The sequence below is a fragment of the Toxotes jaculatrix genome, chromosome 14, assembly GCF_017976425.1.
Source record: "Toxotes jaculatrix isolate fToxJac2 chromosome 14, fToxJac2.pri, whole genome shotgun sequence".
In the NCBI taxonomy this organism is placed as follows: domain Eukaryota; kingdom Metazoa; phylum Chordata; class Actinopteri; family Toxotidae; genus Toxotes; species Toxotes jaculatrix.
The window spans coordinates 22,322,146-22,343,259 of NC_054407.1; the positions used below are offsets into that span (position 1 = coordinate 22,322,146).

The 21,114-nt window shown below is 42.1% G+C and overlaps 1 protein-coding gene across 7 annotated transcripts in view; it reads left to right on the plus strand.

Moving 5' to 3' along the window:
• Positions 1 to 10,844, plus strand: part of LOC121192957 (rho GTPase-activating protein 12-like) — a 45,107-nt gene extending 34,263 nt beyond the window's left edge. The window contains exons 4-18 of one of the 7 annotated variants that reach the window (XM_041055018.1): positions 500 to 706; positions 1,282 to 1,362; positions 1,905 to 2,033; positions 2,898 to 2,972; positions 3,707 to 3,768; positions 4,360 to 4,441; positions 6,081 to 6,182; positions 6,626 to 6,724; positions 6,875 to 6,977; positions 7,372 to 7,494; positions 7,815 to 7,913; positions 8,213 to 8,290; positions 8,479 to 8,613; positions 8,931 to 9,036; positions 9,331 to 10,844. In XM_041055018.1, the coding sequence (XP_040910952.1) occupies positions 500 to 706; positions 1,282 to 1,362; positions 1,905 to 2,033; positions 2,898 to 2,972; positions 3,707 to 3,768; positions 4,360 to 4,441; positions 6,081 to 6,182; positions 6,626 to 6,724; positions 6,875 to 6,977; positions 7,372 to 7,494; positions 7,815 to 7,913; positions 8,213 to 8,290; positions 8,479 to 8,613; positions 8,931 to 9,036; positions 9,331 to 9,505 (1,656 nt within the window). In that variant the 3' untranslated portion in view covers positions 9,506 to 10,844. The remainder of the gene's footprint in view (positions 1 to 499; positions 707 to 1,281; positions 1,363 to 1,904; positions 2,034 to 2,897; positions 2,973 to 3,706; positions 3,769 to 4,359; positions 4,442 to 6,080; positions 6,183 to 6,625; positions 6,725 to 6,874; positions 6,978 to 7,371; positions 7,495 to 7,814; positions 7,914 to 8,212; positions 8,291 to 8,478; positions 8,614 to 8,930; positions 9,037 to 9,330) is intronic. The other 6 variants (XM_041055019.1, XM_041055020.1, XM_041055022.1 and 3 more) reach the window with 6 other exon arrangements.
• Positions 10,845 to 21,114: the final 10,270 nt, after the last annotated feature.

The following is a 21,114-nucleotide window of genomic DNA, read 5'->3' on the forward strand; positions in this document are numbered from 1 at the left end:
AGACTTTAGTCATTTGGAATTTGCACAAGTCAGTGATCCAGCTTTGATTTATTTGATTAACAGTGAATGAGTGTTATGTGATTGACTATTTTTATGATCGAATCTCACACGAACACGCGCACTGTCACACAACAGATTAGCCTGAATCATCTCTGATTTTGAGTCAACCTCCGCTTCATTAAATGGCTGTACCACACTGCCACCTACAGGTGCAAAGCAGTCACTGTCACTCAGTTTATGGTGTGTCACACTGCAGCAGCCAGCTCTAGATTTACACCACACTGTCCAAAATGAAGCATGAACATTGGTGATTTTTTTTCTTTACTCTCTGATGGGTCTTCTGGTTGTCGGTGCTGTATTAAACTGGTGTTGGCCAGTTTCTCATGGGTTCTTGGGTCTGGGTGCATAACTGTCTTCTCTCCTCTATAACTCAATGGTGAAAGATGCCCTCTCTTTTCTCTCTCTCTTCTCTCTCTCTCTCTCTCTACACTAATGGTAGACCACTCCTCTCTCGCTCTCGCCGTCTTTCCTTCCCTTCCTGTCGCTCTCCATTGGTCGACTTCAGCCTCTGTCGTCGGAGGACACCTGCTTCAGTACCTACTCTAGCCAGTCAGACAGCCAGTATGGCTCACCACCGCGTGGTTGGTCGGAGGAGATGGATGAGCACGGCCACACGCTGTACGTCAGCGACTATACTAACGAGAAGGTACCGGCTGCACAGGGCTGATCTGCTGTCTCTTTACTGTGGTGGTTTCTGGGGACGCATGGGGGGAAATAGATTTTGGTTTGATTTATGGTGATTTTCCACCTACAGTAGGTTGCAGCACTCAGATGTTTCCTCCACACTGATTAGGCAGTGTTGTAACACCTCAGCATGAGAGTGATTGCCACTGCTCGAGGAAGGATGAGAATATTGAACTGTTTGCTGCAGGTTCTCTCACAATGCTTTCAAAGCAGTTTCCTGATTATCCAGAAATTGTTAATCAGATTGATCACATCGGCACATCCACTAAAACAGATGTATATATTCAAATTAAAATGGCTTGATGTACATAAATGTCCAAGAGTCTAAGAGATGAAAAAGACATGGGTGCAGGAACAAATTCAAAACGGCATTAACAATTATTTACAACATTATTTGATGAAGAACGTTAAGAGTTAAGTTTGCCTGTTGGTCAGTAGGTTGTCAGGAGTCAATAATGAGTCCTGTGTTTCTCCCGTCTGTGTGTGTGTGTGTGTGCGTGCGTGCGTGTGTGTGTGTGCGTGTGCGTGCGCCATCAGTGGTTAAAACACGTTGATGACCAGGGCAGACCTTATTACTACAGTGCAGACGGCTCCAGGTCAGAATGGGAGCTGCCAAAGGTAAAACCCGAGTGACTGGTGTAGGTAACACCAAAATTTGAACTTCCATACACAAAGACATTATGGTGTAAAATTAGTATACAGTTACCACCTCAAGTTCCCACAGCCCCCTCCTCAGATTACTGGTTTTGTCTTACAGTAATTCCAAAAACACCAAGAGACAATTGACAATGATATAAGATGAGAACAGCAGGAAAAAACTCTCACAATGTAGAAACTGATGTCCATGAACATTTGGCAATTTGCTTGATAAATTACTGAAGTTATTAATTAATTATTAAGTTGTTGACTGTATTTTTTGTCAATAATCATCTTAGTAAGTTAGTTAAATAAATTTCAGTCCACAAATTTCTGTTAATGGAGGTGCTATGCTTATCTATGTTATGTTTGTGACTTATGAGATTAATGTTCAGTTGTAACATCGTGTAAACTTTAGGTGGAGTAAGGCACATATATTAACTCCTATGTCTATATATTTTCATTCTGTAAAATTAAAAGGACTGTATATTGATGCCATGTGGTCTCCCGTTCCCTCCCTCCAGTACAACCTCTCCCCTCCGCAGCCGTCCGGAGACGGTCCAAAAAGTCGCAGTCTGGACAGGAAACACTTGGAGCCCATCGTCCTGACCAAATGGAGACACAGCGCTCATGTCCCAGAAACCAGCGAAAAGGTCTGACACCCAAAGCTGCAAAGTACAGACTATAGACTGGTCCACTTTTAATATTTCATATCACTGCTAACGAAAATCTCCTGTGAAAACTTCCACCACAAAGTAAATTTACCAATCCATTTCTTTAACACCTGCCAGTTGTGCTTAATGATTTCTAATTTCTATTTTAGCTGTGAATGAGCTGTACTGTACTATTAGTTTGTTGCAAGTGCAGCTGTTATCTGTTGTGTCCATTGATAAGATGTTTGATGAGTCCAGAGTTTCAGTTGTAGACTGGTTACGTTGCAGTGGCTGTTAAAAACCAGGCGTTTCCGCGCAGGCTCTGCCCGCCAACACCCGTACAAACACAAAGTCAGTAGGCTGTCGGATCGACCAATCAGTGCCTCGTGCCCAAATCAAAGCACACAATCAGCTTGCATGAAGACAATCACCCGACAGGAGTAATAATTACATTCCCATTTTCATGTCAAATTCACCCTGAGTTGATTGATTGATCATTTAAATCATTTCACTAAGAAATTAGACGTTCAATCGTAAAAACTGATGAACATAAGCATTCAGTGGTTTGGCCACAGTGACAAAAGCAATGAATCCTAAAAATGAAGTATTCTGTAGGTGCATGAGCAGACTGAGAAATACTGTAGCTCTATCCACATCTAATTAATAACCCATTCATGCCTCCTGGACATCACACAGGTACTTGACACACTTTGCATCATCATGATCTCACTGCTAATTGCCATCACACTCTTTCAGCTGTCTGTGTCTGCTTAACCTCACATCATCTTCTCATTAACCTTCAGTTGTTAGCCCATGTGACCGTGTTTTTTTTTTTTCCCCCCCTCATCCCTGTCTCCTCACCAGGACGCTCCTCTGGGCCCCAAGCCCCCCTCTCCTGACTCCGACTCCTGCCCTTCGTCTCCCAAGCCCCCCGCCTCTGTTAGTACTCACCCCTAACCCCACGTCCTCACCTCACCAACAGACTCTGTCTTACGGGGCTTTTAACTTGGTCCCTGATTGCAAGCATTGGCACATGTTGAAGCTTACCGCAGGGTTCCTACACAGGTCCGGAAAAGGTGGAAGTAATTAGTGAAAAGTCGAGTGTTACAGCAGAAATAAAGCTGAAGGAGGAGAGTAAATGTGAACTCGAGCCTGTGTAGAAACACTGTTAACAAGCTGATCTGATAGGTCAAATTGCATGTGGCTTGGGTTTGTTCAAATCACTTGGGGGCTTTTTGTTGTCAAGAGACTTTCAAATATTTCTGGGGGGGTTTGTTCTTGGTTGGGTTGATCATCTTTGTTTCCCCAAAATTTGCATCGTAATCTGAAAAGGCAAAAGATCACTGGCTCAATGCAGCAGTCGCTTTGCCAAGAACCCACAGCTTTACCTTTAACCTCTTCTAATTTATTTTACTCTGATGTGGTCGCTCTCTAGTGTTATATACCAAACTTAAAGCTGTGATTGTTCTGGTGGTGGTATATTTTGAGGTGGTGGTGGTGTTTAACTGTGGATTGACACATGCTTATTGTTGAGCAGTATGTCGTTTTGCCAGCAGCTTTCTCCTCCGTGATCCTGCTGTGGCTGTCAGTCATAGTTTGTGTGATTGATGTGTCTGTAACATGAAGGGTTTTATTTTTTTACAGAATGCTCTAACGCTTGTTTTTCTCTTCAGCCATCTGAGAAGTGCGGGGTTCTGAATGTGACAAAGATCACTGAGAATGGCAAGAAAGTACGGTGAGTAGCACCAACTCTTTAACTAAATCTAGTGCAGTGTTATTATCCCGTGTAGACCTAAGTATTGCTTAAAGCCAATTTGAATTTAGTTTTTTTAGTTTTGTTTCAGACATCCCCATTTTGGTTCCAGTTATAATCATTAATGCTGTTCTTTATCTAAATAAATGTAATTTCTTTAACATTAACTATCATTTAGTGGGATATTTTGCCAGCATTGTTACTTTGCTGTGAATCTGTAGGAATGAGAATAAATTTCACAGCTCCACTGTTACGGCTGTGCAGCCTTTGGATTTTTTTAGATGCCTCAGTCCGTGTGATACGTTTCAGGACTGATACCAAATTTGTTTTTTGATTCCTTCCTTTGAGGGACATTTTTTTGTAGGTCAGTTTCTCAAATTCAGAAGTGTTTAATTTTGTCTTAACTCAGAGAAGTTGTACAAGAATGTTGTCTGTCATTACTCAAGCATCTTATCAAAGAGTAAGTGAACAATACTGAGAGTCAACCTTTCAGTCCTTGGCTTAAGAACCTGCTTTATTGCTGAATAACTACACAGGAAACACTCAGGAATTCTTATGAACTATCTATTCCAGGAAGAACTGGACTTCTTCCTGGACAGTCCTCCAAGGATCCACGTTGCTGTTTGCCAAAGGACAAGGAGGTGGAACAAGTTGGGTCAGTGGCAGAAAAAAAAAAAAAAGTTGTTTCTCATCAACTCAGTAATTGTGTGGTGTTGCTGCCTAGACAAAGATACATACAATAGAAGGACTGTTTTCGATCCTGAACAAAGGACGAGGATGAGTCTGTCATCTCTGTGTAGTTGTAGCTGCTCTTTCATGTTAAAAGGCCTCCTCCAATGAGTTCAGTCCAAAGGGAAAGTCTGATTATGCCGGCTGCCTTTTTCGTTCTGCAGGATTCAGTTTCTATGCCTTCTTTGTTTTGCTAATGCAGCGCCTGAAAGTTTACCTTTTAAAGTTTCTGAGCTATTTGTCAGGTCATTAGAGGGAAGTTGGGGTTGAACTTTATCCTTCCTGGATGTTTCCTTTTCCTTCTCCTTCCATGCCTCCGTCTTTTTACCTTTGGCTTCACCCCCTCCCATCTTCCTTTTCTCCATCCCCCCTCCCATCCCTCCATGCAGCCATACTACCACAGCGGCTCCTTCCCTGAATTTCTCCTGTCACTGTTGAGTAGCTGGAGGCCGTCAGCTAAGAAACGTCCTGCTGTCTCCTATGGCTGCTCAGGGCTCGACCGAGCCTCCTCTGTATGTGCTTCCTCCTTCCTTATGTGTGCTTCTCTCTTTCTCCTCCTCTGCGTGACATCTCCGTCCTGTCTGTCATGCTCTGACCCCAACTCCTCTGTGTTATCAGTTACTGACATGAGGTGAAGAAAGGAGACAATATTACTGTCATTATTTGCAAAGTCATTGTAGTCTGTGAGAGAGATTTGTTTTCTTGGAAATGGAGAAGTTGTAAAGTTCAGACATGAGATGGAGATCATCGGATGGAGGTCTGCTGTCATGCTTTCTGATTACACAGACAGAGCGTGACACACAGGAAGGATTACTTTCACTTTTTACTTGCATGTGTGTTTGCTGGTGAAGCAAAACTCAACAGACTCCTTAGTTTTAAGTTACTGCACAGTTTTCCCTGCAGTTAATGAGATCTCAAGGTGAAAGGAATGGTAATGAAGTCTGATTGTGTAACTGGGTCATTTTCCTGAACCTTGAGATCTTAAATCCAGCATTCATTCACTTTAAAAGAGCAAGATTTCTTATTATTCAGTGGAATTACCATTTATATTAATTCATAATTAAATATATGCAGACGCACTCAGCAGTTTATTAGGTACATGTAGCTAAAGCTAACGCAGTCTGCTGCAGCAGTGTGGACATAAATCCTCCCTTCATAGGTGTTGATTCAACTGCTGAACTGCATTGTGTTATACCACCAGGTGTTTCTATTATTCTGTCCACCCCATTCATATCAATGAGGGTAGGCTAAATATCAGAAACACCTCTGTTTAATAACGCAATACTGTTCAAGAGCACCACAAACTGCATCCTCGGAAATGATCATCCAGCTGAATCAACTGTTCAATCAACTGTTCAATCAACAAAACCTGAACATTACAACCTTCATGAAGGAGGATTTAAATGGCTTTGTATTTATATGGAACATGTACATGTCTTTTATTACTTATCAAAAATCATGTACAATGATATGTAAGTCATAAAACTATCATATCACAATGATTAAGGATCTATACTGAAGACATGTATGAACAGGTCCTTTGATCCTTTCTCTCCTCTGTCCAGTTTGGAGCCAGTCAGTCCAAACCCGAGTTCACTGTAGATCTGAGGGGCGGCTCGGTGGAATGGGCCTCGAAGGACAAATCCAGCAAGAAGCACGTAATAGAGGTGGGGGAGAGCTCACATCACCTTTATGTGGTCTTTGATCTTTTCCTTGTTTTGAGTCAGGTTTTGTGTTTTTTTTTTCTATAATAACATGAAAGCACTGAAAGGTCTTTAATACAAACAGAACAATCTTTCAAGTGTAGTTTCAGAAATCTTTTCAAGGTTTTTTTTTTTTGTATTTGTATGACTTTTTCATTCCAATGCTCTGAAAAGTAAAGCTGCCTCCGCTTTCAACAACACAACAAAATCACCACATTTTGGCAGTAAACATGCGAGAATGACTGATACTTTTAATTCCAACCACTGACACATTTAAACACTACTTCATGAACTCAGACATAAAGAACTTATGAAGAAATGAACAACAATGACGGCTTAAAATGCAGAATCAGGGCACAGCTGATTTTCTGGAGGCTGATTCTCTCGTGTGTGTCTCCTGGTTGCAGCTGAAGACTCGACAGGGCACAGAGCTGCTGATCCAATCAGAAAATGACGGCGTCATCTCCGACTGGTACCGAGCTCTGCAGGACACCATCAGCACCCACGTGAGGACCAACACTCACCAACACCCTCACCTTCTCTGCTCATTAAGTTTATTGTTTCCCTGCCCTGAGAGTCCAAAGGGGCAGCAGGCAGCGGTGTTTACAACCAGTGTCTTATTTCTGTGTGTGTGTGTTAATGTGGCTGATTCTTAGGCCTGGGAGTCTGACGAGGCCATTGAAGAGGACATGCCCGAGTCGCCTGGTTTTGAGAAACATGACAAGGAGAAAGAACACAGAGACTCAAAGAAAAGCAGAGGTCTGTGTGTGTTCTTTACTGGTGTTAAACAGATGTGTAAGCACAAACCATTTTAGGGGTATTTTAAAAAGTAAAGTACCACATAAACATTTCTGTGAAACTGATAATAAACTATCAAGAGTTAAAGATTTAAGCCTTGAATGAACTGGGAGGGGACAAACAGGATTTCTCTAAAAAGAGGAAAAATGAACAGGATAGAAGAACACATAAAGAAAGTGAAAGCAAGTCAAGGAATTAACTGTTTGACTCAGTGTGTTGACAACCTCATGTCGTACCTGCCCTATAAAACACCTGCTTATCAGTTTCATTCCTCCAAAACATCGAGCGGCCGTCATGGCGATCAGTGCTCTGAGACGAGTTGTGGACAACACTGTCCTGTCTCATCTCTCCTCAGCAGCAATGAAGACCTCCGCCAGCTTGGATGCCTCCGACAACAAGAAGACCAGGCACAAGCTGAAGAAGTTCCTCACCCGCCGTCCGACGCTGCAGGCCGTCAGAGACAAGGGATACATCAAAGGTGAGAGGCGGCAACCAGCTGCAGTTAGAAACACAAAGCCCTCTCACATTTTAAACACCAGTTTATCTTCATGTTAGAGACTCTGATTCTTTCAGCCAGAACATTATATTGTTGTCCAGTGAATGTGTTTTTTTTTTATAAAGCTTTTATTGAGCTTGACATTTTAAAAGGCATACAGGAAGAAAGCCTTCCTTTGGATTAAAGTAATAAGGTACAGGGAGGTTTTGGAAGCTAAGATCTGAGTGTTGGCAAAACACACTCTGCTGACTGAGGACTTTGGACCGTTTCATGACTTTGTTTTTGTCCTTATGTGTCTTCAGATCAGGTGTTTGGCTGCAGTCTGTCCAGTTTGTGTCAGAGGGAGAACAGCACTGTGCCAGGCTTTGTGAAGATGTGCATCGACCATGTGGAGAACAGTGGTGGGTTTGGATCCATGTCAGGTTACCAGATCTCGGTCAGGAGGAAATGATTCTAGTTTCTGTTAATGTGGTTGTAGTGAAACCAGGGTGGGATTTACTGCCGTTTGATAACACAGGTAATGTCAGATAAGCTGTCGCTCACTGAAAAACAGCAGAGCAGTAGGAATTTCTTGGCAGGATAAACTCAGCTGTCTTATTTTGGAGGATTCTATTCTTCTGGTACTCAAAGAAAAAAAAAAACATAAGAATAGTTTGCAGATATTACTGAACCTGAGTTTTCATCCCATCATCCCCTGCAGGTCTGTGTGTAGATGGGCTGTACAGAGTGAGTGGAAACCTCGCTGTCATACAGAAGCTACGCTTTGCCGTCAATCACGGTGAGTCACTGCTTCCTGAAACCGCTTCTCTCTGCTCTTTGGGAGAATATAATAATGAGAATAATGTGAAAAGTCTGAAAGGTTGTTAAAAGTGTTCTTGTTTGAGTTTTTGCAGTTTCTTTTTGTCGTGTGAGCTGTTAGAAGGGTCTGTGGGCAGTACGCTGACTGAGGGGTTTGTCTGTGTCCAGATGAGAAGGTGAACCTGGCAGACGGGAAGTGGGAGGACATCCATGTGACCACTGGAGCTTTAAAGATGTACTTCAGAGAGCTGCCAGAGCCTCTCTTCACCTACGCTCTCTTCAATGACTTTGTCAGCGCCATCAGTACGTGCTGCGCACAGCTGTAGCACACACATCTTTATTTATTCATTCATTCATTCACTCGCTCAGTGTGAACTTCATGTACTGTCTGTATTACTAACTATGTTGTCACTTCAAAAGCAAGACTGCGCCTGGAAATTTACCGCTGCAAAACCCCAAACCAGCGTTTTATCGAAATTCTTCCTGACATGGACATGAGGAGCTTCTTATGGAGATTTTTGCCACTAATTTTGTGCTAAATTTAAAGTGAATGCAGGGAGGTTAATCGACTTTAATGTATGTTTCTTGTTTTTTTTTTTTTTTTTTTTGTTGTTGTGCAGAAATACCGGACTACAAGCAGCGAGTTCACGCCATCAAAGATCTGGTCAGACAGCTGCCCAAGCCCAACCACGACACCATGCAGGTCCTCTTCAAACACCTCAGGAAGTAAGAAAACCAACCCACTAAACAGAGTTAAACACAGATTAAAATCTTTTTTTTTTTTCTCTGAAGCCTCCATGTAAATGAAGATTCTCTACATTTGTGTTTATTTTTGACTGAAAATATACATATTAATGCCATAATCTGAAGGTCACCCACCACAATACACAACACCATTAATCCGTGAGCCCTCTCTCTGCGACACAGAAATTGTGACTGATAGAAATTTAAATAGAAATAGAAATTAATTCCTCGTTACCAGAGTGTTGTTATCTGACTAAAACTCCTTCTTCCCTTCAGGGTGATCGACCATGGAGAGGAGAACCGTATGACCACCCAGAGCGTGGCCATCGTGTTCGGCCCCACGCTGCTGCGGCCTGAAACAGAGACCTGGAACATGGCGGTCCACATGGTCTACCAGAACCAGATAGTGGAGCTGATACTGCTGGAGTATGAGAATATTTTTGGCAGGTAGACAGAGACACCAGAGGATAAGCCTATTTTTTTTTTTTGTTTTCTCTCCCAACGCAGAGCTCTTCCCAACCCAGCATGGCCCTGCCAAAAACAGCCCGGCTCGGCCCGGGCGCAGCTTCTCTTCGTCTCAAACCAACCTGCGGTCACTGGCTTTCTCCAACCTAGCAACCCGTGGACCAAAGCCAACGCGAATTTGTTTCGTAAACCAAAACATAGGTGTAACTAACTAGCGACCAAAAAATTTAGACTCTTTGCACTTTTCAGTATCTTGTTTTCTCCTGCAGCTGCATTTGTGCCACTTTACTGCAAAGGTGACGTGTTCCTGTCCTGACACTGGATTCCTGAAACTAAGAACACACGGGCCAAACAAGCCTCTACTACTGCACAGACTGACTGAGACCAAAGGAGCCTCCGTCACAGAGGAGGCGTCAGTATTGGAGGTTTATGATGCTGGATGCAACCTGTACGAACTGTACTGTACATCTCATCGCTTAAACAGACTCCTGACTCCTGTATGTACCACACTGCGGAACCGACAGACGAAACCAAACTGCCCTCGACCCTCGGCTTAGCTTTAGACGTTTACACACTAAGAAATTAAACAGTTTGGAGCTAGAAATAGGAGAAGAAGGGATGTGGAGGTTTATGGGTTTTTTTTGTTTTTTTTTTAATTTAGGATCTTTATGATTTTCAAGAACATTTGCATCATCGTCCTTTTTTCTCTTTCTTTTTATTTTAAGCCTTCTCCTCTCCTCTCTCTCTCTCTCTCTCTCTGTGTCTGCCTCTCTTCCCGTCTTTCTCTCTTTTTTTTCCTCCTGAAATACTGGACCGGGGTCCCCTGAGCACATGAGAGGTCATCTCCTCTCTTTGTATTATATCTGCATGCCACATTCTCCATCCGGCTTTTAGAACAAATCATCTCGCAGCGGTCAGAACATTAACTTGAAAACAGACGACGGTACTCAGCTGTTTCTTTCCGTGACTAATGGACATAAAATGTTAAGGTAAAGAGCCTTTAAACATGTCTCCATCGATGCGTTTGTACAGTGTTTTATGTGCGTGCATGTGGATGAGGGGTGGGTGGATGGACGAATGGATTTACTGACAATATATTGTACAAATAGTAAATATAAGTACATATGCCTGGAGTGTTAAAAATAAGAGGGAAAAATCACTATTTTGTGATCATTGTGTATCCAACGTGAGGAATAAAGTTATGAACTGGGACTGTGGAGGTTTACCTGTGAATCAGGTAGACGGAAGATTGTGAATAAGAAACTTTGCAGAGTAAATGCTGTCGGCTTTATCAAACTGGAATAAAGACCTCTGATAAGAGGAGATATTCTTCATGCTGTTTTTATATTTACTCAAACTATGGACATTTTTATACTTTTTTTATTTTTCTGAGACTTTTCAGAGACACCGTCGAACCCTGCTGAGGTGAGTATTTGATTATAATTCCATGTCTGAACAAGTAATTGACAAACAAAGTTGATATATTTTGAACTGTTATCAACAAAAATTTGGGCAATCAGTTTCACACTGTTCTATGAAAAAAAGATGGGAAGTCGTGACTGATTTAAAAAAGTTTTTGTAAAATTATAAGAATCAGTCAACAAGTTTCATCCCAACAATATGAGATCAGCCAAAATTATACATTTAATTAGGTGAATTTATCAGTTAATTGGTGTGTTTTGGCGAAATGTTTGGTTTTTGGAACACGCGGAGCAGATGGATGAAAAGCAGACGAGCTGACGTTTCTGTGAATAATCTGAAAGTGAAACTGGTGAGTCAGCTTTTCTTTCAGTTTGGACCAGGTGGGGGAAAAAATACCCAGCTGCTGTGATTTGCACTGAATCTGGACCAGTGGTTTATAACTTATTAAACTACTAAATAAATTAAGACTCAATGAGCTGATGACTAAGGTTTTACACCACAAATGGCTCCGTGTTTTAATTATGCTAAATGATGTTTTCCGAACATAGTGTTTCATACAAATGGATGCATCACCACGTGCTTCACTATGAAAACAAAAAATGTACTGTGGGTCAATCTCAAATGTAATGACATTAAAAACAAACCAAGACAAAAGAGACATTTAAAAATTTAAAAATGACAAAAAAACATCACATAGTGAAAGATAAAATAACATTTGCAAATACAGATAACACAAAAATTCATACCACAGGGAGCAAACTTTTAAAATAAGGCTTAAATAAACGTATAGCTACATCATACAACAATCTTGAAGCAGCGATTACAATCAAAAATCACATTAAAGGCAAAGCACAAAGTCAGATTTCGCCGTGCAGATGCTTTAAAAGGCAGCGTTTTCGTTGGATCATGACATCTTTGATGTCGGGTCTGGGTTAAACCTTGAAAATGGATTAATTTATCAGAGATTTCCTGGCATAAGAAGGCAAATATCAAGCATTCAGCAGGGGGCAAAGGTTTTCTTTTATTCTGCTGTGGAAATGCTGTCTCTTTTTGAGAAATTGCCAACATTTTGACTTTGCCACCTGCTGTTTTCTGCCCTCTGATTTCGCATCTAATTGCTGTGGTGCATCAGATGCTCAAAAAAGGAAATATCTGCCCTCAATCTGTTAGCAATGTGCGTGTTTGCTCTCCAACAGGCTTTAGGATTTTCACAACAGAACATGCTGCGTAGAGTTGTTTTATGATGTAAAATCTCCAAGTGGCAGAAGGCTTTAGGGGAACTTCTCTGCTAAAAGCCAAAGCTCCAGATTCCTGCAGCTGTATGACATCTGTCACACCTCCTACACAGCGCTCAGAGAAGCAGAGGTGTGAAATAACATGTGGAGATCAGACAGATCAGTGCAGAAACACGGCTCAGAAACTGTGATGCCACTAATACGATGTGATGTGTGGACTCCTACGGATCTCTGGTTCCCCTTTTCATGTCAGAAACTCTGCTTCAGACCACAGATAAATGATGATGATGATGATGATATCTGTTCACACTGTAATCAATGTTAGAAAACTGTCAAAGACCCAGAGAGACCCGGCTGCTGTGCTTTCTTGTTTGCTTGTGTTTGAAGTTGAGAATCAGTAGAACCTCTGTGGAGCTCCCACCATGTCCATCAAAGAGCTCTAAGAACAGACGCTTGTGGATATAAAAACTAAATAAAAACAGGCTGGAGATGTAATGAAATGGATCATTGTTTGAAAATGTGTGAAACATTATAGAGCAGTAATGTGCAGAGACAGGGAACGTGTGTGTGTGTGTGTGTGGACAGAGTGTGAAACTTAAACTCACGTTTATTTAGATCCACCTGCTGTTAACTGCTGTTATCTCATGGTCTGCTTATTCCCACAACAGCATAAACCTTCATTTATCCTGGAAAAGGAGTTTTGCTGAGTTTGCATGTTCCTTTTTTTTTTTTTTTTTTTAGGACTGTCCTAATTTAAATTGCTCCAGTTACAGAGTTACACCTGAGAAACAAGGTCAGGACAACCACTGTTCCTCTGGCAGACTGAAAACTAAATCCCCGCTTAAACTGAATTTTCGGATTATTTTAATCTGAATACAATCATGTTCTGTTAGCACAAAGATTTTTGGCTTTATGCTGTAAATAAAATTGACATGACGTGCAGAGAGCTTCAGGCTCCTTAATCGTTTAGTTTAGCAGTCAGTCTGAGGATAGCTCACCTGGTGGAAGTGTACCTGTCCTTACCACAGGTTTGAATCTTCCTTCTCTATGTTATCACTATCAATTAAAGCTGAAATGCTGAACCACTCTGTAACTGTCGCTGTTGGTCCTCCACAGAGAGGCTGCCGTGGCGTCGCCCGAGGCTCCAGAGTCAGGCTCTGATCATTAGCTCAGCGTCTTCACCATACGTCCGACCTAACATCTGCTCAGGCGGAACTTGGATTTCATCTTTAACATGATCGCAAAGCAAGTAAGTTCTACTTAACCCTTTTTTCTGATGTTACTTCTGATGTGACTGTAATTAACAGCACTTACAGAACATATTTTTTCACCTTGGCAACAGTTAATGGGGTTAAATTCCATGTTTGAAGTACTGTTTAATTATATGAAGTAATCTCAATGCACATGTGGCAGAATCAAGGCTGAAGTGTTCACAGCAAACCTACAACATGAAAATGCTTTCAGAAAGACTTGTATGGAAAAATAATTCGGTTTGCAACATGTTTTTTAAAAAGGCAGGAAGATAATGAACGAAAGGATGAATGAAGTGCAAGCTCCACGTCCGGTGTGGTTTCATTTAATGGCCGAGTCTTTTCTTAATAAGGTCGTCTGACTGTCTGCTACATTAATTAATACAATATTTCCACACTGATTTTAAGTTTCATTAAACAGCTGACTGACAAACGGCCTCAGAGGACGGGGGGACGTCACCACCTGAGGACTGATGGAGAGACATGAGGAGCATCAACAGAAGTGGACACTGAAAGGTCAACACACACACACACAGAGTCTTAATATCTTCACTGAGTGTGTATGAGTGTGTGTACGAGTGTGTGACCACCTCTGAGGAACTCCCCTCTCATCTACATCTACACATGCAAATCCAGACAGGACCTCCTCTGACTGTTGCTACCAGCTCTGCATGGTAATTACACTCCTTTGCAAATCAAACACACACTCACACTCACACTCACTTAGAGGCTGACAGGCTGCGTCTCTGGCTCCTGCGAACAGCTCTGCATGATGATTACGTTTCCCCACAGACATTTCATGCTGCCACCCTGGCACCCCGCTCTGCTCTTAGCCCAGACTGAGCGCTGGAGCAGTCAGCTGGGCCGAGTGTGTCCACACGTGGTTCACTTTACTCAGAGGCTCCAGGTGAATGCAACCACTTCACGCTGTGTAGCTCTGCTGTGCTGACAGCTCCTTGAAGGTATTTCAGCTAGTTTGGTGAGTGGGTGTTTTACATCACACACTTATAAATAGCTCTGTAAAAGTTTCACAAATATTAAACTGTGGCTTAGAAAATAACAAATTGATCATGAATTGATTTTGTTTACAGTTCGAGGTTTTATAGACGTCTTTTACAAGGGTTGCAGTGGATTTTTATGTTGTAAGACCAACGTACAGCTCTTGGCTGACTGTTGTCACTGCATGACTTTGAGCTTCACTGGTTACAGCAGGCTGTGAGAGAGATCTCCATTAAGATTGGCCTGAGTCACAGGAGCTCCAGGTAGCTAACGGTCTCCCTCCGTCTCTCCCTGTTTGGTGGCGTAAGCCAGTCAGTGCTGGGAGAAAACCCAACTAACCAGGGAGATAAAATCAGCTGAGAATCTGCTCAGTCTCTCTGAATTCTGCTCTGAATTACATCTTATCAGTCAGATTGAGCTGAAAACTGAAAATATATTTCACACTCTGCTCCTTTCTACCCAGATGTCCTCCCTGAATCTGCTCTCCTCTTGCAGAAAGACCCAAGGTGATATCAAGGCTATTGCTGTTTTCAAATGGAAGACATGAGGTTGTATTTTTCACGCAGAAAGCGGCGTTCAAGTGGTTTAACTTTGTGGCAAGGTGACAATAAAAAAGAGAAGTTTTCTGCAGAGTCAAGGTGCAGTAAAAGTTTAGATAACAATATTTCACAACTCGTGAGCTTTCAGAAAATCTTCCTCTACCGTACAAACTTATACAGAGCATGGGTATAATACTGCCGTGTCGTGTCGCTGACTTTCTCCTTCATCAAGCCCAAACTAAATTCACACATATGGACGTTGGACTCAATCATCAGACGTTTTCTAATGAATCTGAAGCAAAGCACGACTGAGCAGATGGCCTGACTCATTTGGCTCTAACTCTCTCCGAAATGAGAGATCTAGCCTTCGGGGTAAAGTGACGCCTACTTCACAATTTGACTGAGAGTCTGAAACCACCCAATTTGGACAGGATTTAGTTCTGTGAGGCAGGTTTGATGGTTTTAACACTGCATGGCCTGAACAGATATTCATGTTATTTTCCTCCCCTGGCCCCAGTATTAATAACAAACCCACAGAGCTACTGTTTTTATTTATTGATTGATTGATTTTATGTCTTGGTGATGTCACCTGTATTTTAAAGTGAATCCTAAGAGCAACTGTAGAGGCAACGTTGACGAGGGTCATGTGGTTTTTATGAACATCATGTAGCTTGTGGCTTACTCATATGTATTTGAGGAGCGTTGGTGCTGATGGAGGAACACGGAAAGAAACATGCAATGAATCCAAACCTGAAGCTTTGCCTCCTCCATGTTTGATCGGCTTGTTCGAATTCCCTCACCACTTGGAGCAAAGGTGCCAGTTTTCTCTTGACATTTTGGTTTGATGAGTGACAGCGCAGAGGGAATGTTACCAAGTTAATGAGATTTATCCCGAAAGGCCAATCTGCTGATCCACAGCGATGCAGTGACATTTCTCTCACTGCAGATTGATCGATAAGTGAACGTCAGAACGTCCCCACAGGCGAAGCATTAAAACAAAAACACGAAAAGAAAAGCGACCTTAAATGAATTTACTGACTGGAACCAAACCAAACCTTTTTTTTCCTCTTACAGAACGCGTAGAACAGAGCGGGTTGAACACTGGCAATATTTTAAAGTACAGAGGATCCATTAACAAATGGCATTGTTGTGACATCGGTAAAGAAAATGTATTTTCAGAAATACTTGGTGTGACTGGGATCCGGGAGTGTTGATTAAACGAAACACATTGTGTAAAAGTACGGAAACATTTGCCGAAACAGTCTCCAAGTGCGCTTTGAACTCGAACAGATGCTCGTATCCACAGAAAGTGTTCTGTTGATTTGGAAGACATATTTCATAATGTCTGCTGGCTGTAGTGGTGACACAAATCAGTAGTGAAAGTCACAGAGTCAGATCAACCCCAGTGTGTGTGTGTGTGTGTGGTAGGCATTAATCCAAAAACTGTTTCTCCAACGCGCCTGAGGGTGCAGCTGTCTCCATCAAGGGCAAATGGAAGCAAATAATAGAGCAGATTAGCATAAAGTGTCAAGAATCATCTCAGGGATTTGTCACATTTATACTGCACACTGCACAAATTCACTGCATAAAATAACACGAGGAAAAATAACACACCTCCCAAACTTGGGACTTCAAGGCTGAACGGTTGCTTTGCTTTTGTTGTTATTTAAGCAAGATCGCACACAAGGTCGTGCCGTTGTTCTGAATATCAGCACGGGTGCGGTCGTAGGCCCTCGTGCTGATATTCAAGCGTGATATTGCTTTAATACAGTAGTTTGCCCAACACCATTAGCTTAATTTATGCTCTTTGTCAGGTCGGCTGATGTTGTATGAGCACACCTGGAGGTTTGCACTGAAGCATCCAGGCTTCTCTCCTTCTCCTTGTGCTCTTCTGACGACCAGTGATAAACTAACTCAAATGTTCTTTGTGGAAATATGTTCATCTCTGTGGAGCAAAGTTTGTTACATCTTTAATATACAAGCCAACGACTGTTAGTGTAATTAACAGTTATTCGAACACCTGTGAAGTGCAGTGATCCATGTAGTTAAAAGTCCAAGTGATGACAAACTGTATCAGCACTCATGGGATGCCTCAGGTCCAGTTGGATTACTTGGTCGGAGCTAACTGTTGTATAATTTGTTTTTCAAAGACAGTGGGAGCAGTTAAACCTCATCTGGAGTCATTAAATAAATCCTGCAGATCGCTGCAGCATCTGCTAACACAGCATGCTTGGTTAGATCAGTGAGCTTCCGGCTCCGCGGGGACACTGCCGAATAAAAGCAGGAGGAAACGGCGCGTTGTGATTTCACATGCTCAGTTAAGTTTGTCCACCGTGTCGGCTTCGAGCTTCGCTGTCTTGCCTGATTACTCCCAACAAGTTCCACGTCTCCAGTCATTTACCGTCAACACGTTCCAGTGGAAAACATCACACGCTTTGATTTCTGGAGTCATTTGCATAATAGCTGCCCCTCTGTCGCCATCAGCCTCTGGAGACAAAACAGATTCTTTTTGCTCTTTCCTCTATCCTGTAATTTCTACCAGGATCTCAAACCGTGCAGTGTAGAAGAGAGAGGACTGTTCTATTTGTTAGCTCCTGTTACAAATCAGCCTGAAACCTGTTGCCTGTGAGGATGGAGGAGGCGTGCTGGCAGGAAAACTGGAGATGTCTGTGTTTGTTGAGCTGCTTTGGGAGGAAAAGACAATGTTTTCTCCATGTTTCCATCACTAATCATTATCTGACTGAATCCTTCCAGAGAGAAAGACAACAGTCCTGGAAAACAGAGCAGAGTGAATTGTGGGGGAATCCTTTTCCTGCGTGTAATGCAAGTTAACAGGTTTAACTTCAGAGCTGAGAATAATGCTGGGATGCTGCAGGATGGAAAGAAAAACAGCAGAGATGCTGAGAGACAAAGACGGGCAGTCACTCTGAGTTATGCTAATTTCCAGGAGCTGTTTCCCGTAATCGTTTCCATTGTAGATTGTGGTGTAATTGTGCTGCTGTTTGCTGCTGATAAACCTTTGGAAGAGTCCGGTCTCCACTGGATTCTATCAGGAGGCCGTCAGACAGAAAGTCTTGGCTCAGACAGGAAGCCAGGAGGTTTCTTTGGTAGCAGTAGTTTTTCCTCTTTGTCTCTGCACCAACAAGATGACACAGCGTGTGAAGAGAAGACAGAGGCAGCAGACAGAGACGGAGATCAACACCTCAGTGTCATCATATGTACATGCTGCTCACTGGACTCTCTTATCAGCTCACAGCACTGAGAGTGCACAGACTCTAAGTTTAGATGGTCCCAGTGGAAATAAAACCACTGACCGTGGAGGAGACGCTCCACCCGCTGAGCTTCACAGGACTTCTGTATCTGTGGCTCCATCAAAAAAACTTTTCTGACCGTTTGATCCCCAGTCACAGAAAGTTTCAGGGCTGAATGGAGGCAACACGGGAACATTCAGAAACAGAAATATGTTGTTTTCAATGAATCACGCAGCCCCGGCCAATTAGGAACTCGTGCTACGCGTTTGTGTTGACCTGTGACAGCTTTCCACAAGGGCTGCAACTAACCATTGTTTTCATTATAGAGGAATCTGCCAATTATTATTATAATGTTCGAGAGCAATGCTTTGCCGCTGGCGTATCGACATCTCACTTTTCAGACACAGTGCATCAGTGTTTCTTCTGGCTGACTGTGAAAAAGCTGCACAGTCAGGGTTAAACAGGGTGAACTCTGACCTGCGAGTGCAGCGAACCAGGAAACACATTTACACAGGCTTGGATCGAACTGAGTGGGAGACAGAAGTAATGTAACCATAGCTTCAGGCCGGTCACTGTATGAAGAACTGAGATTAATAAATCTAGTAAATGATTTTGGCTTCTAGAGTATGTGTGTGTGTGTATGTGCGTGTGCGTGAGAGAGAGAGAGAGACTCGGAGTCGATGCACAGCTTCCCCTGAATTTAATACTTCCTGTATTTATTGTAAGATGAATTAGTTTTGAACATTTGTTGAAAATGATCACTATACGTAATTCAAGGTCTGTAAATTCAGTGAGCCAAAAAAAATCCTCTTGTTCGCTCTTTTATGTGTTCAGTATTTTTTTTTTTTTTTTTGCTTTAATCAGTGGTTATGAGAGAAAATCCTGCTCGCTAAATGGCTTCCTGTCTGTTTGCAGGACAGAGCTGTTCGATAACTTTAAGCTGCTCAGAGTGAAGATTATAATTAGGACCGTCTCCGAGTGAAGCAGAAGTGATGCTTTTATGCCTTTACAGTCTCTTAAGTGTGAACACTTTAATGCACTTGTACTAATATCACGTTGAGTTGATTCTTTTCTTTAATCATCATTGTTGTGGTGACAGCCGACTGTCAGTACTACGTCTAAATTACAAATGATTTTTGAGCGTCCCACGAGCTGAATGCTGAGGTTAGAGCCGACGCATGTTTTCTGTTTGCTCGCTTCTACAACATGAGCCAATAAACAAGAACCGGCTTTATGACTCACAGCCGCTGCAGACGCACCTGACTCTCATTACTTATTAACCTGATAACTGTCATTAGGGAGACTCATCGGCAACTAATGAGGCATCTGTCTGCTTGGCTATTAAATAATAAACAGGAGCTTTACACGTGAAGAGAAAAGCTCTGAACAAACTTGTTGTGGCTGTGGATGTCTGGCTCCCTGAGGACTGTTTATCTGCTGCAGCTGAATGTTGACGGTAAACAAAACTCTTCATAAGCCTTGTTTCTAATTCATCCCGCACAGCAAGTCCAAGGTCATTTCATCACAGCAACAACAACAACAACAGGAGGAGGAGGAGGTGTTTCTGTGCAGTGGGAGATGGACCCGCTCGGTGACTGGAGCTTGTCGAGGTGGACGGGCATCCTTGGCTAAACTCCAGTTTCAGTGTGTGAGCACACAGGATGAACAGTGAGCTCCGAGAAGCTGCTAGAACTCTGACTGGACTTAGTCTCCAGAGAGTCACACAGCATTCAGATGAGCTCTGTGTCGCTGGAACTCTGAATAAAATAATCTAAAATAAATTATTCTGAACAGATGATCACCTTAATCTATATTCAGTGGATTTTTTTTTTTTTAATTTTATTTTAGTTGCAGTCCAAAGCTGTTTCTCTGTTTTAATCTGCAGCAGAATGAAATGGAGTCTGTGGCTCTGGCGAACAGAGGGAGGATGTTAACACATCCCAGCCCTGCTTTCTGCCTAAAGGAAGCCAGAGGCATGTTACTGGTTACTGCAGGGGAAAATCATTAACTTAAGATTACATAATATTTGTAAAATTGTAAGCTGCAGTGTAATTGGATGCGTTTTCTGAACACATAAAAACTGACAAGTGTTCATGGACTTGTGTGGAAAAGTCAGTTTAATTAGTGGATTTGAACTTTTAATTTATTTCTAATTTATTTCTAGCACCCATGTTGGTCTAAATGCATCTGATGGCAGCACATTATTTACAAGAGAGGAGCTGATACTTAACCACAGATTTGGAGGAAGTTTCCTAGAAAGAACTGTCTAAATTGGTTCTAATTATGGGGAGGATAGAACTGGTACGCTTCCTGTTAATTCTTCTTCTATTGTTTTTTTTTAATGACAGCTAAAGCCTGATAAACCTTTCTATGGTTGTGTTTAAACATCCTAAAGCACTTAGTCAAGGTCAGAGAAAGATGGTGGCCTTGGTTAAATATTTAAAAAGTCAACGTCGACATGAAGCTCTGGACATGAGGTTTTGGCTGTTTCATTATTTAACCAAAACCACATTAGCCTGTTCCAGCTTGTGGGACGCTGAGGTCCACCCTCGCCTTTCTGCAACCGTCTGAAAAACTTGAGTGGCAGCCATTATGTGTTTGGCAAAGCAAATTAGTCTGTAAGCTTGTTTTGTAGAAGACATGGTTGGACAGGGACATACAGAACTGTGATCAGTGATCGTTACAGATTTATCTTCTCGAATGCTTCGACAGATGGACTCTGCTCTGTTCCACAGTGTGTCAGTCAGACAGACGGAAAAATAATCAGCAATACTTTTAATTATCAATTCATTCTTTCAGTTGTTTTTCAAAAAAACAAAAAAACTCTCGGCTCCATAATGACAGTAAATCATGATCATTAAATTATTTAATATGTGAAGTCATTTCTCTGTCACTGACG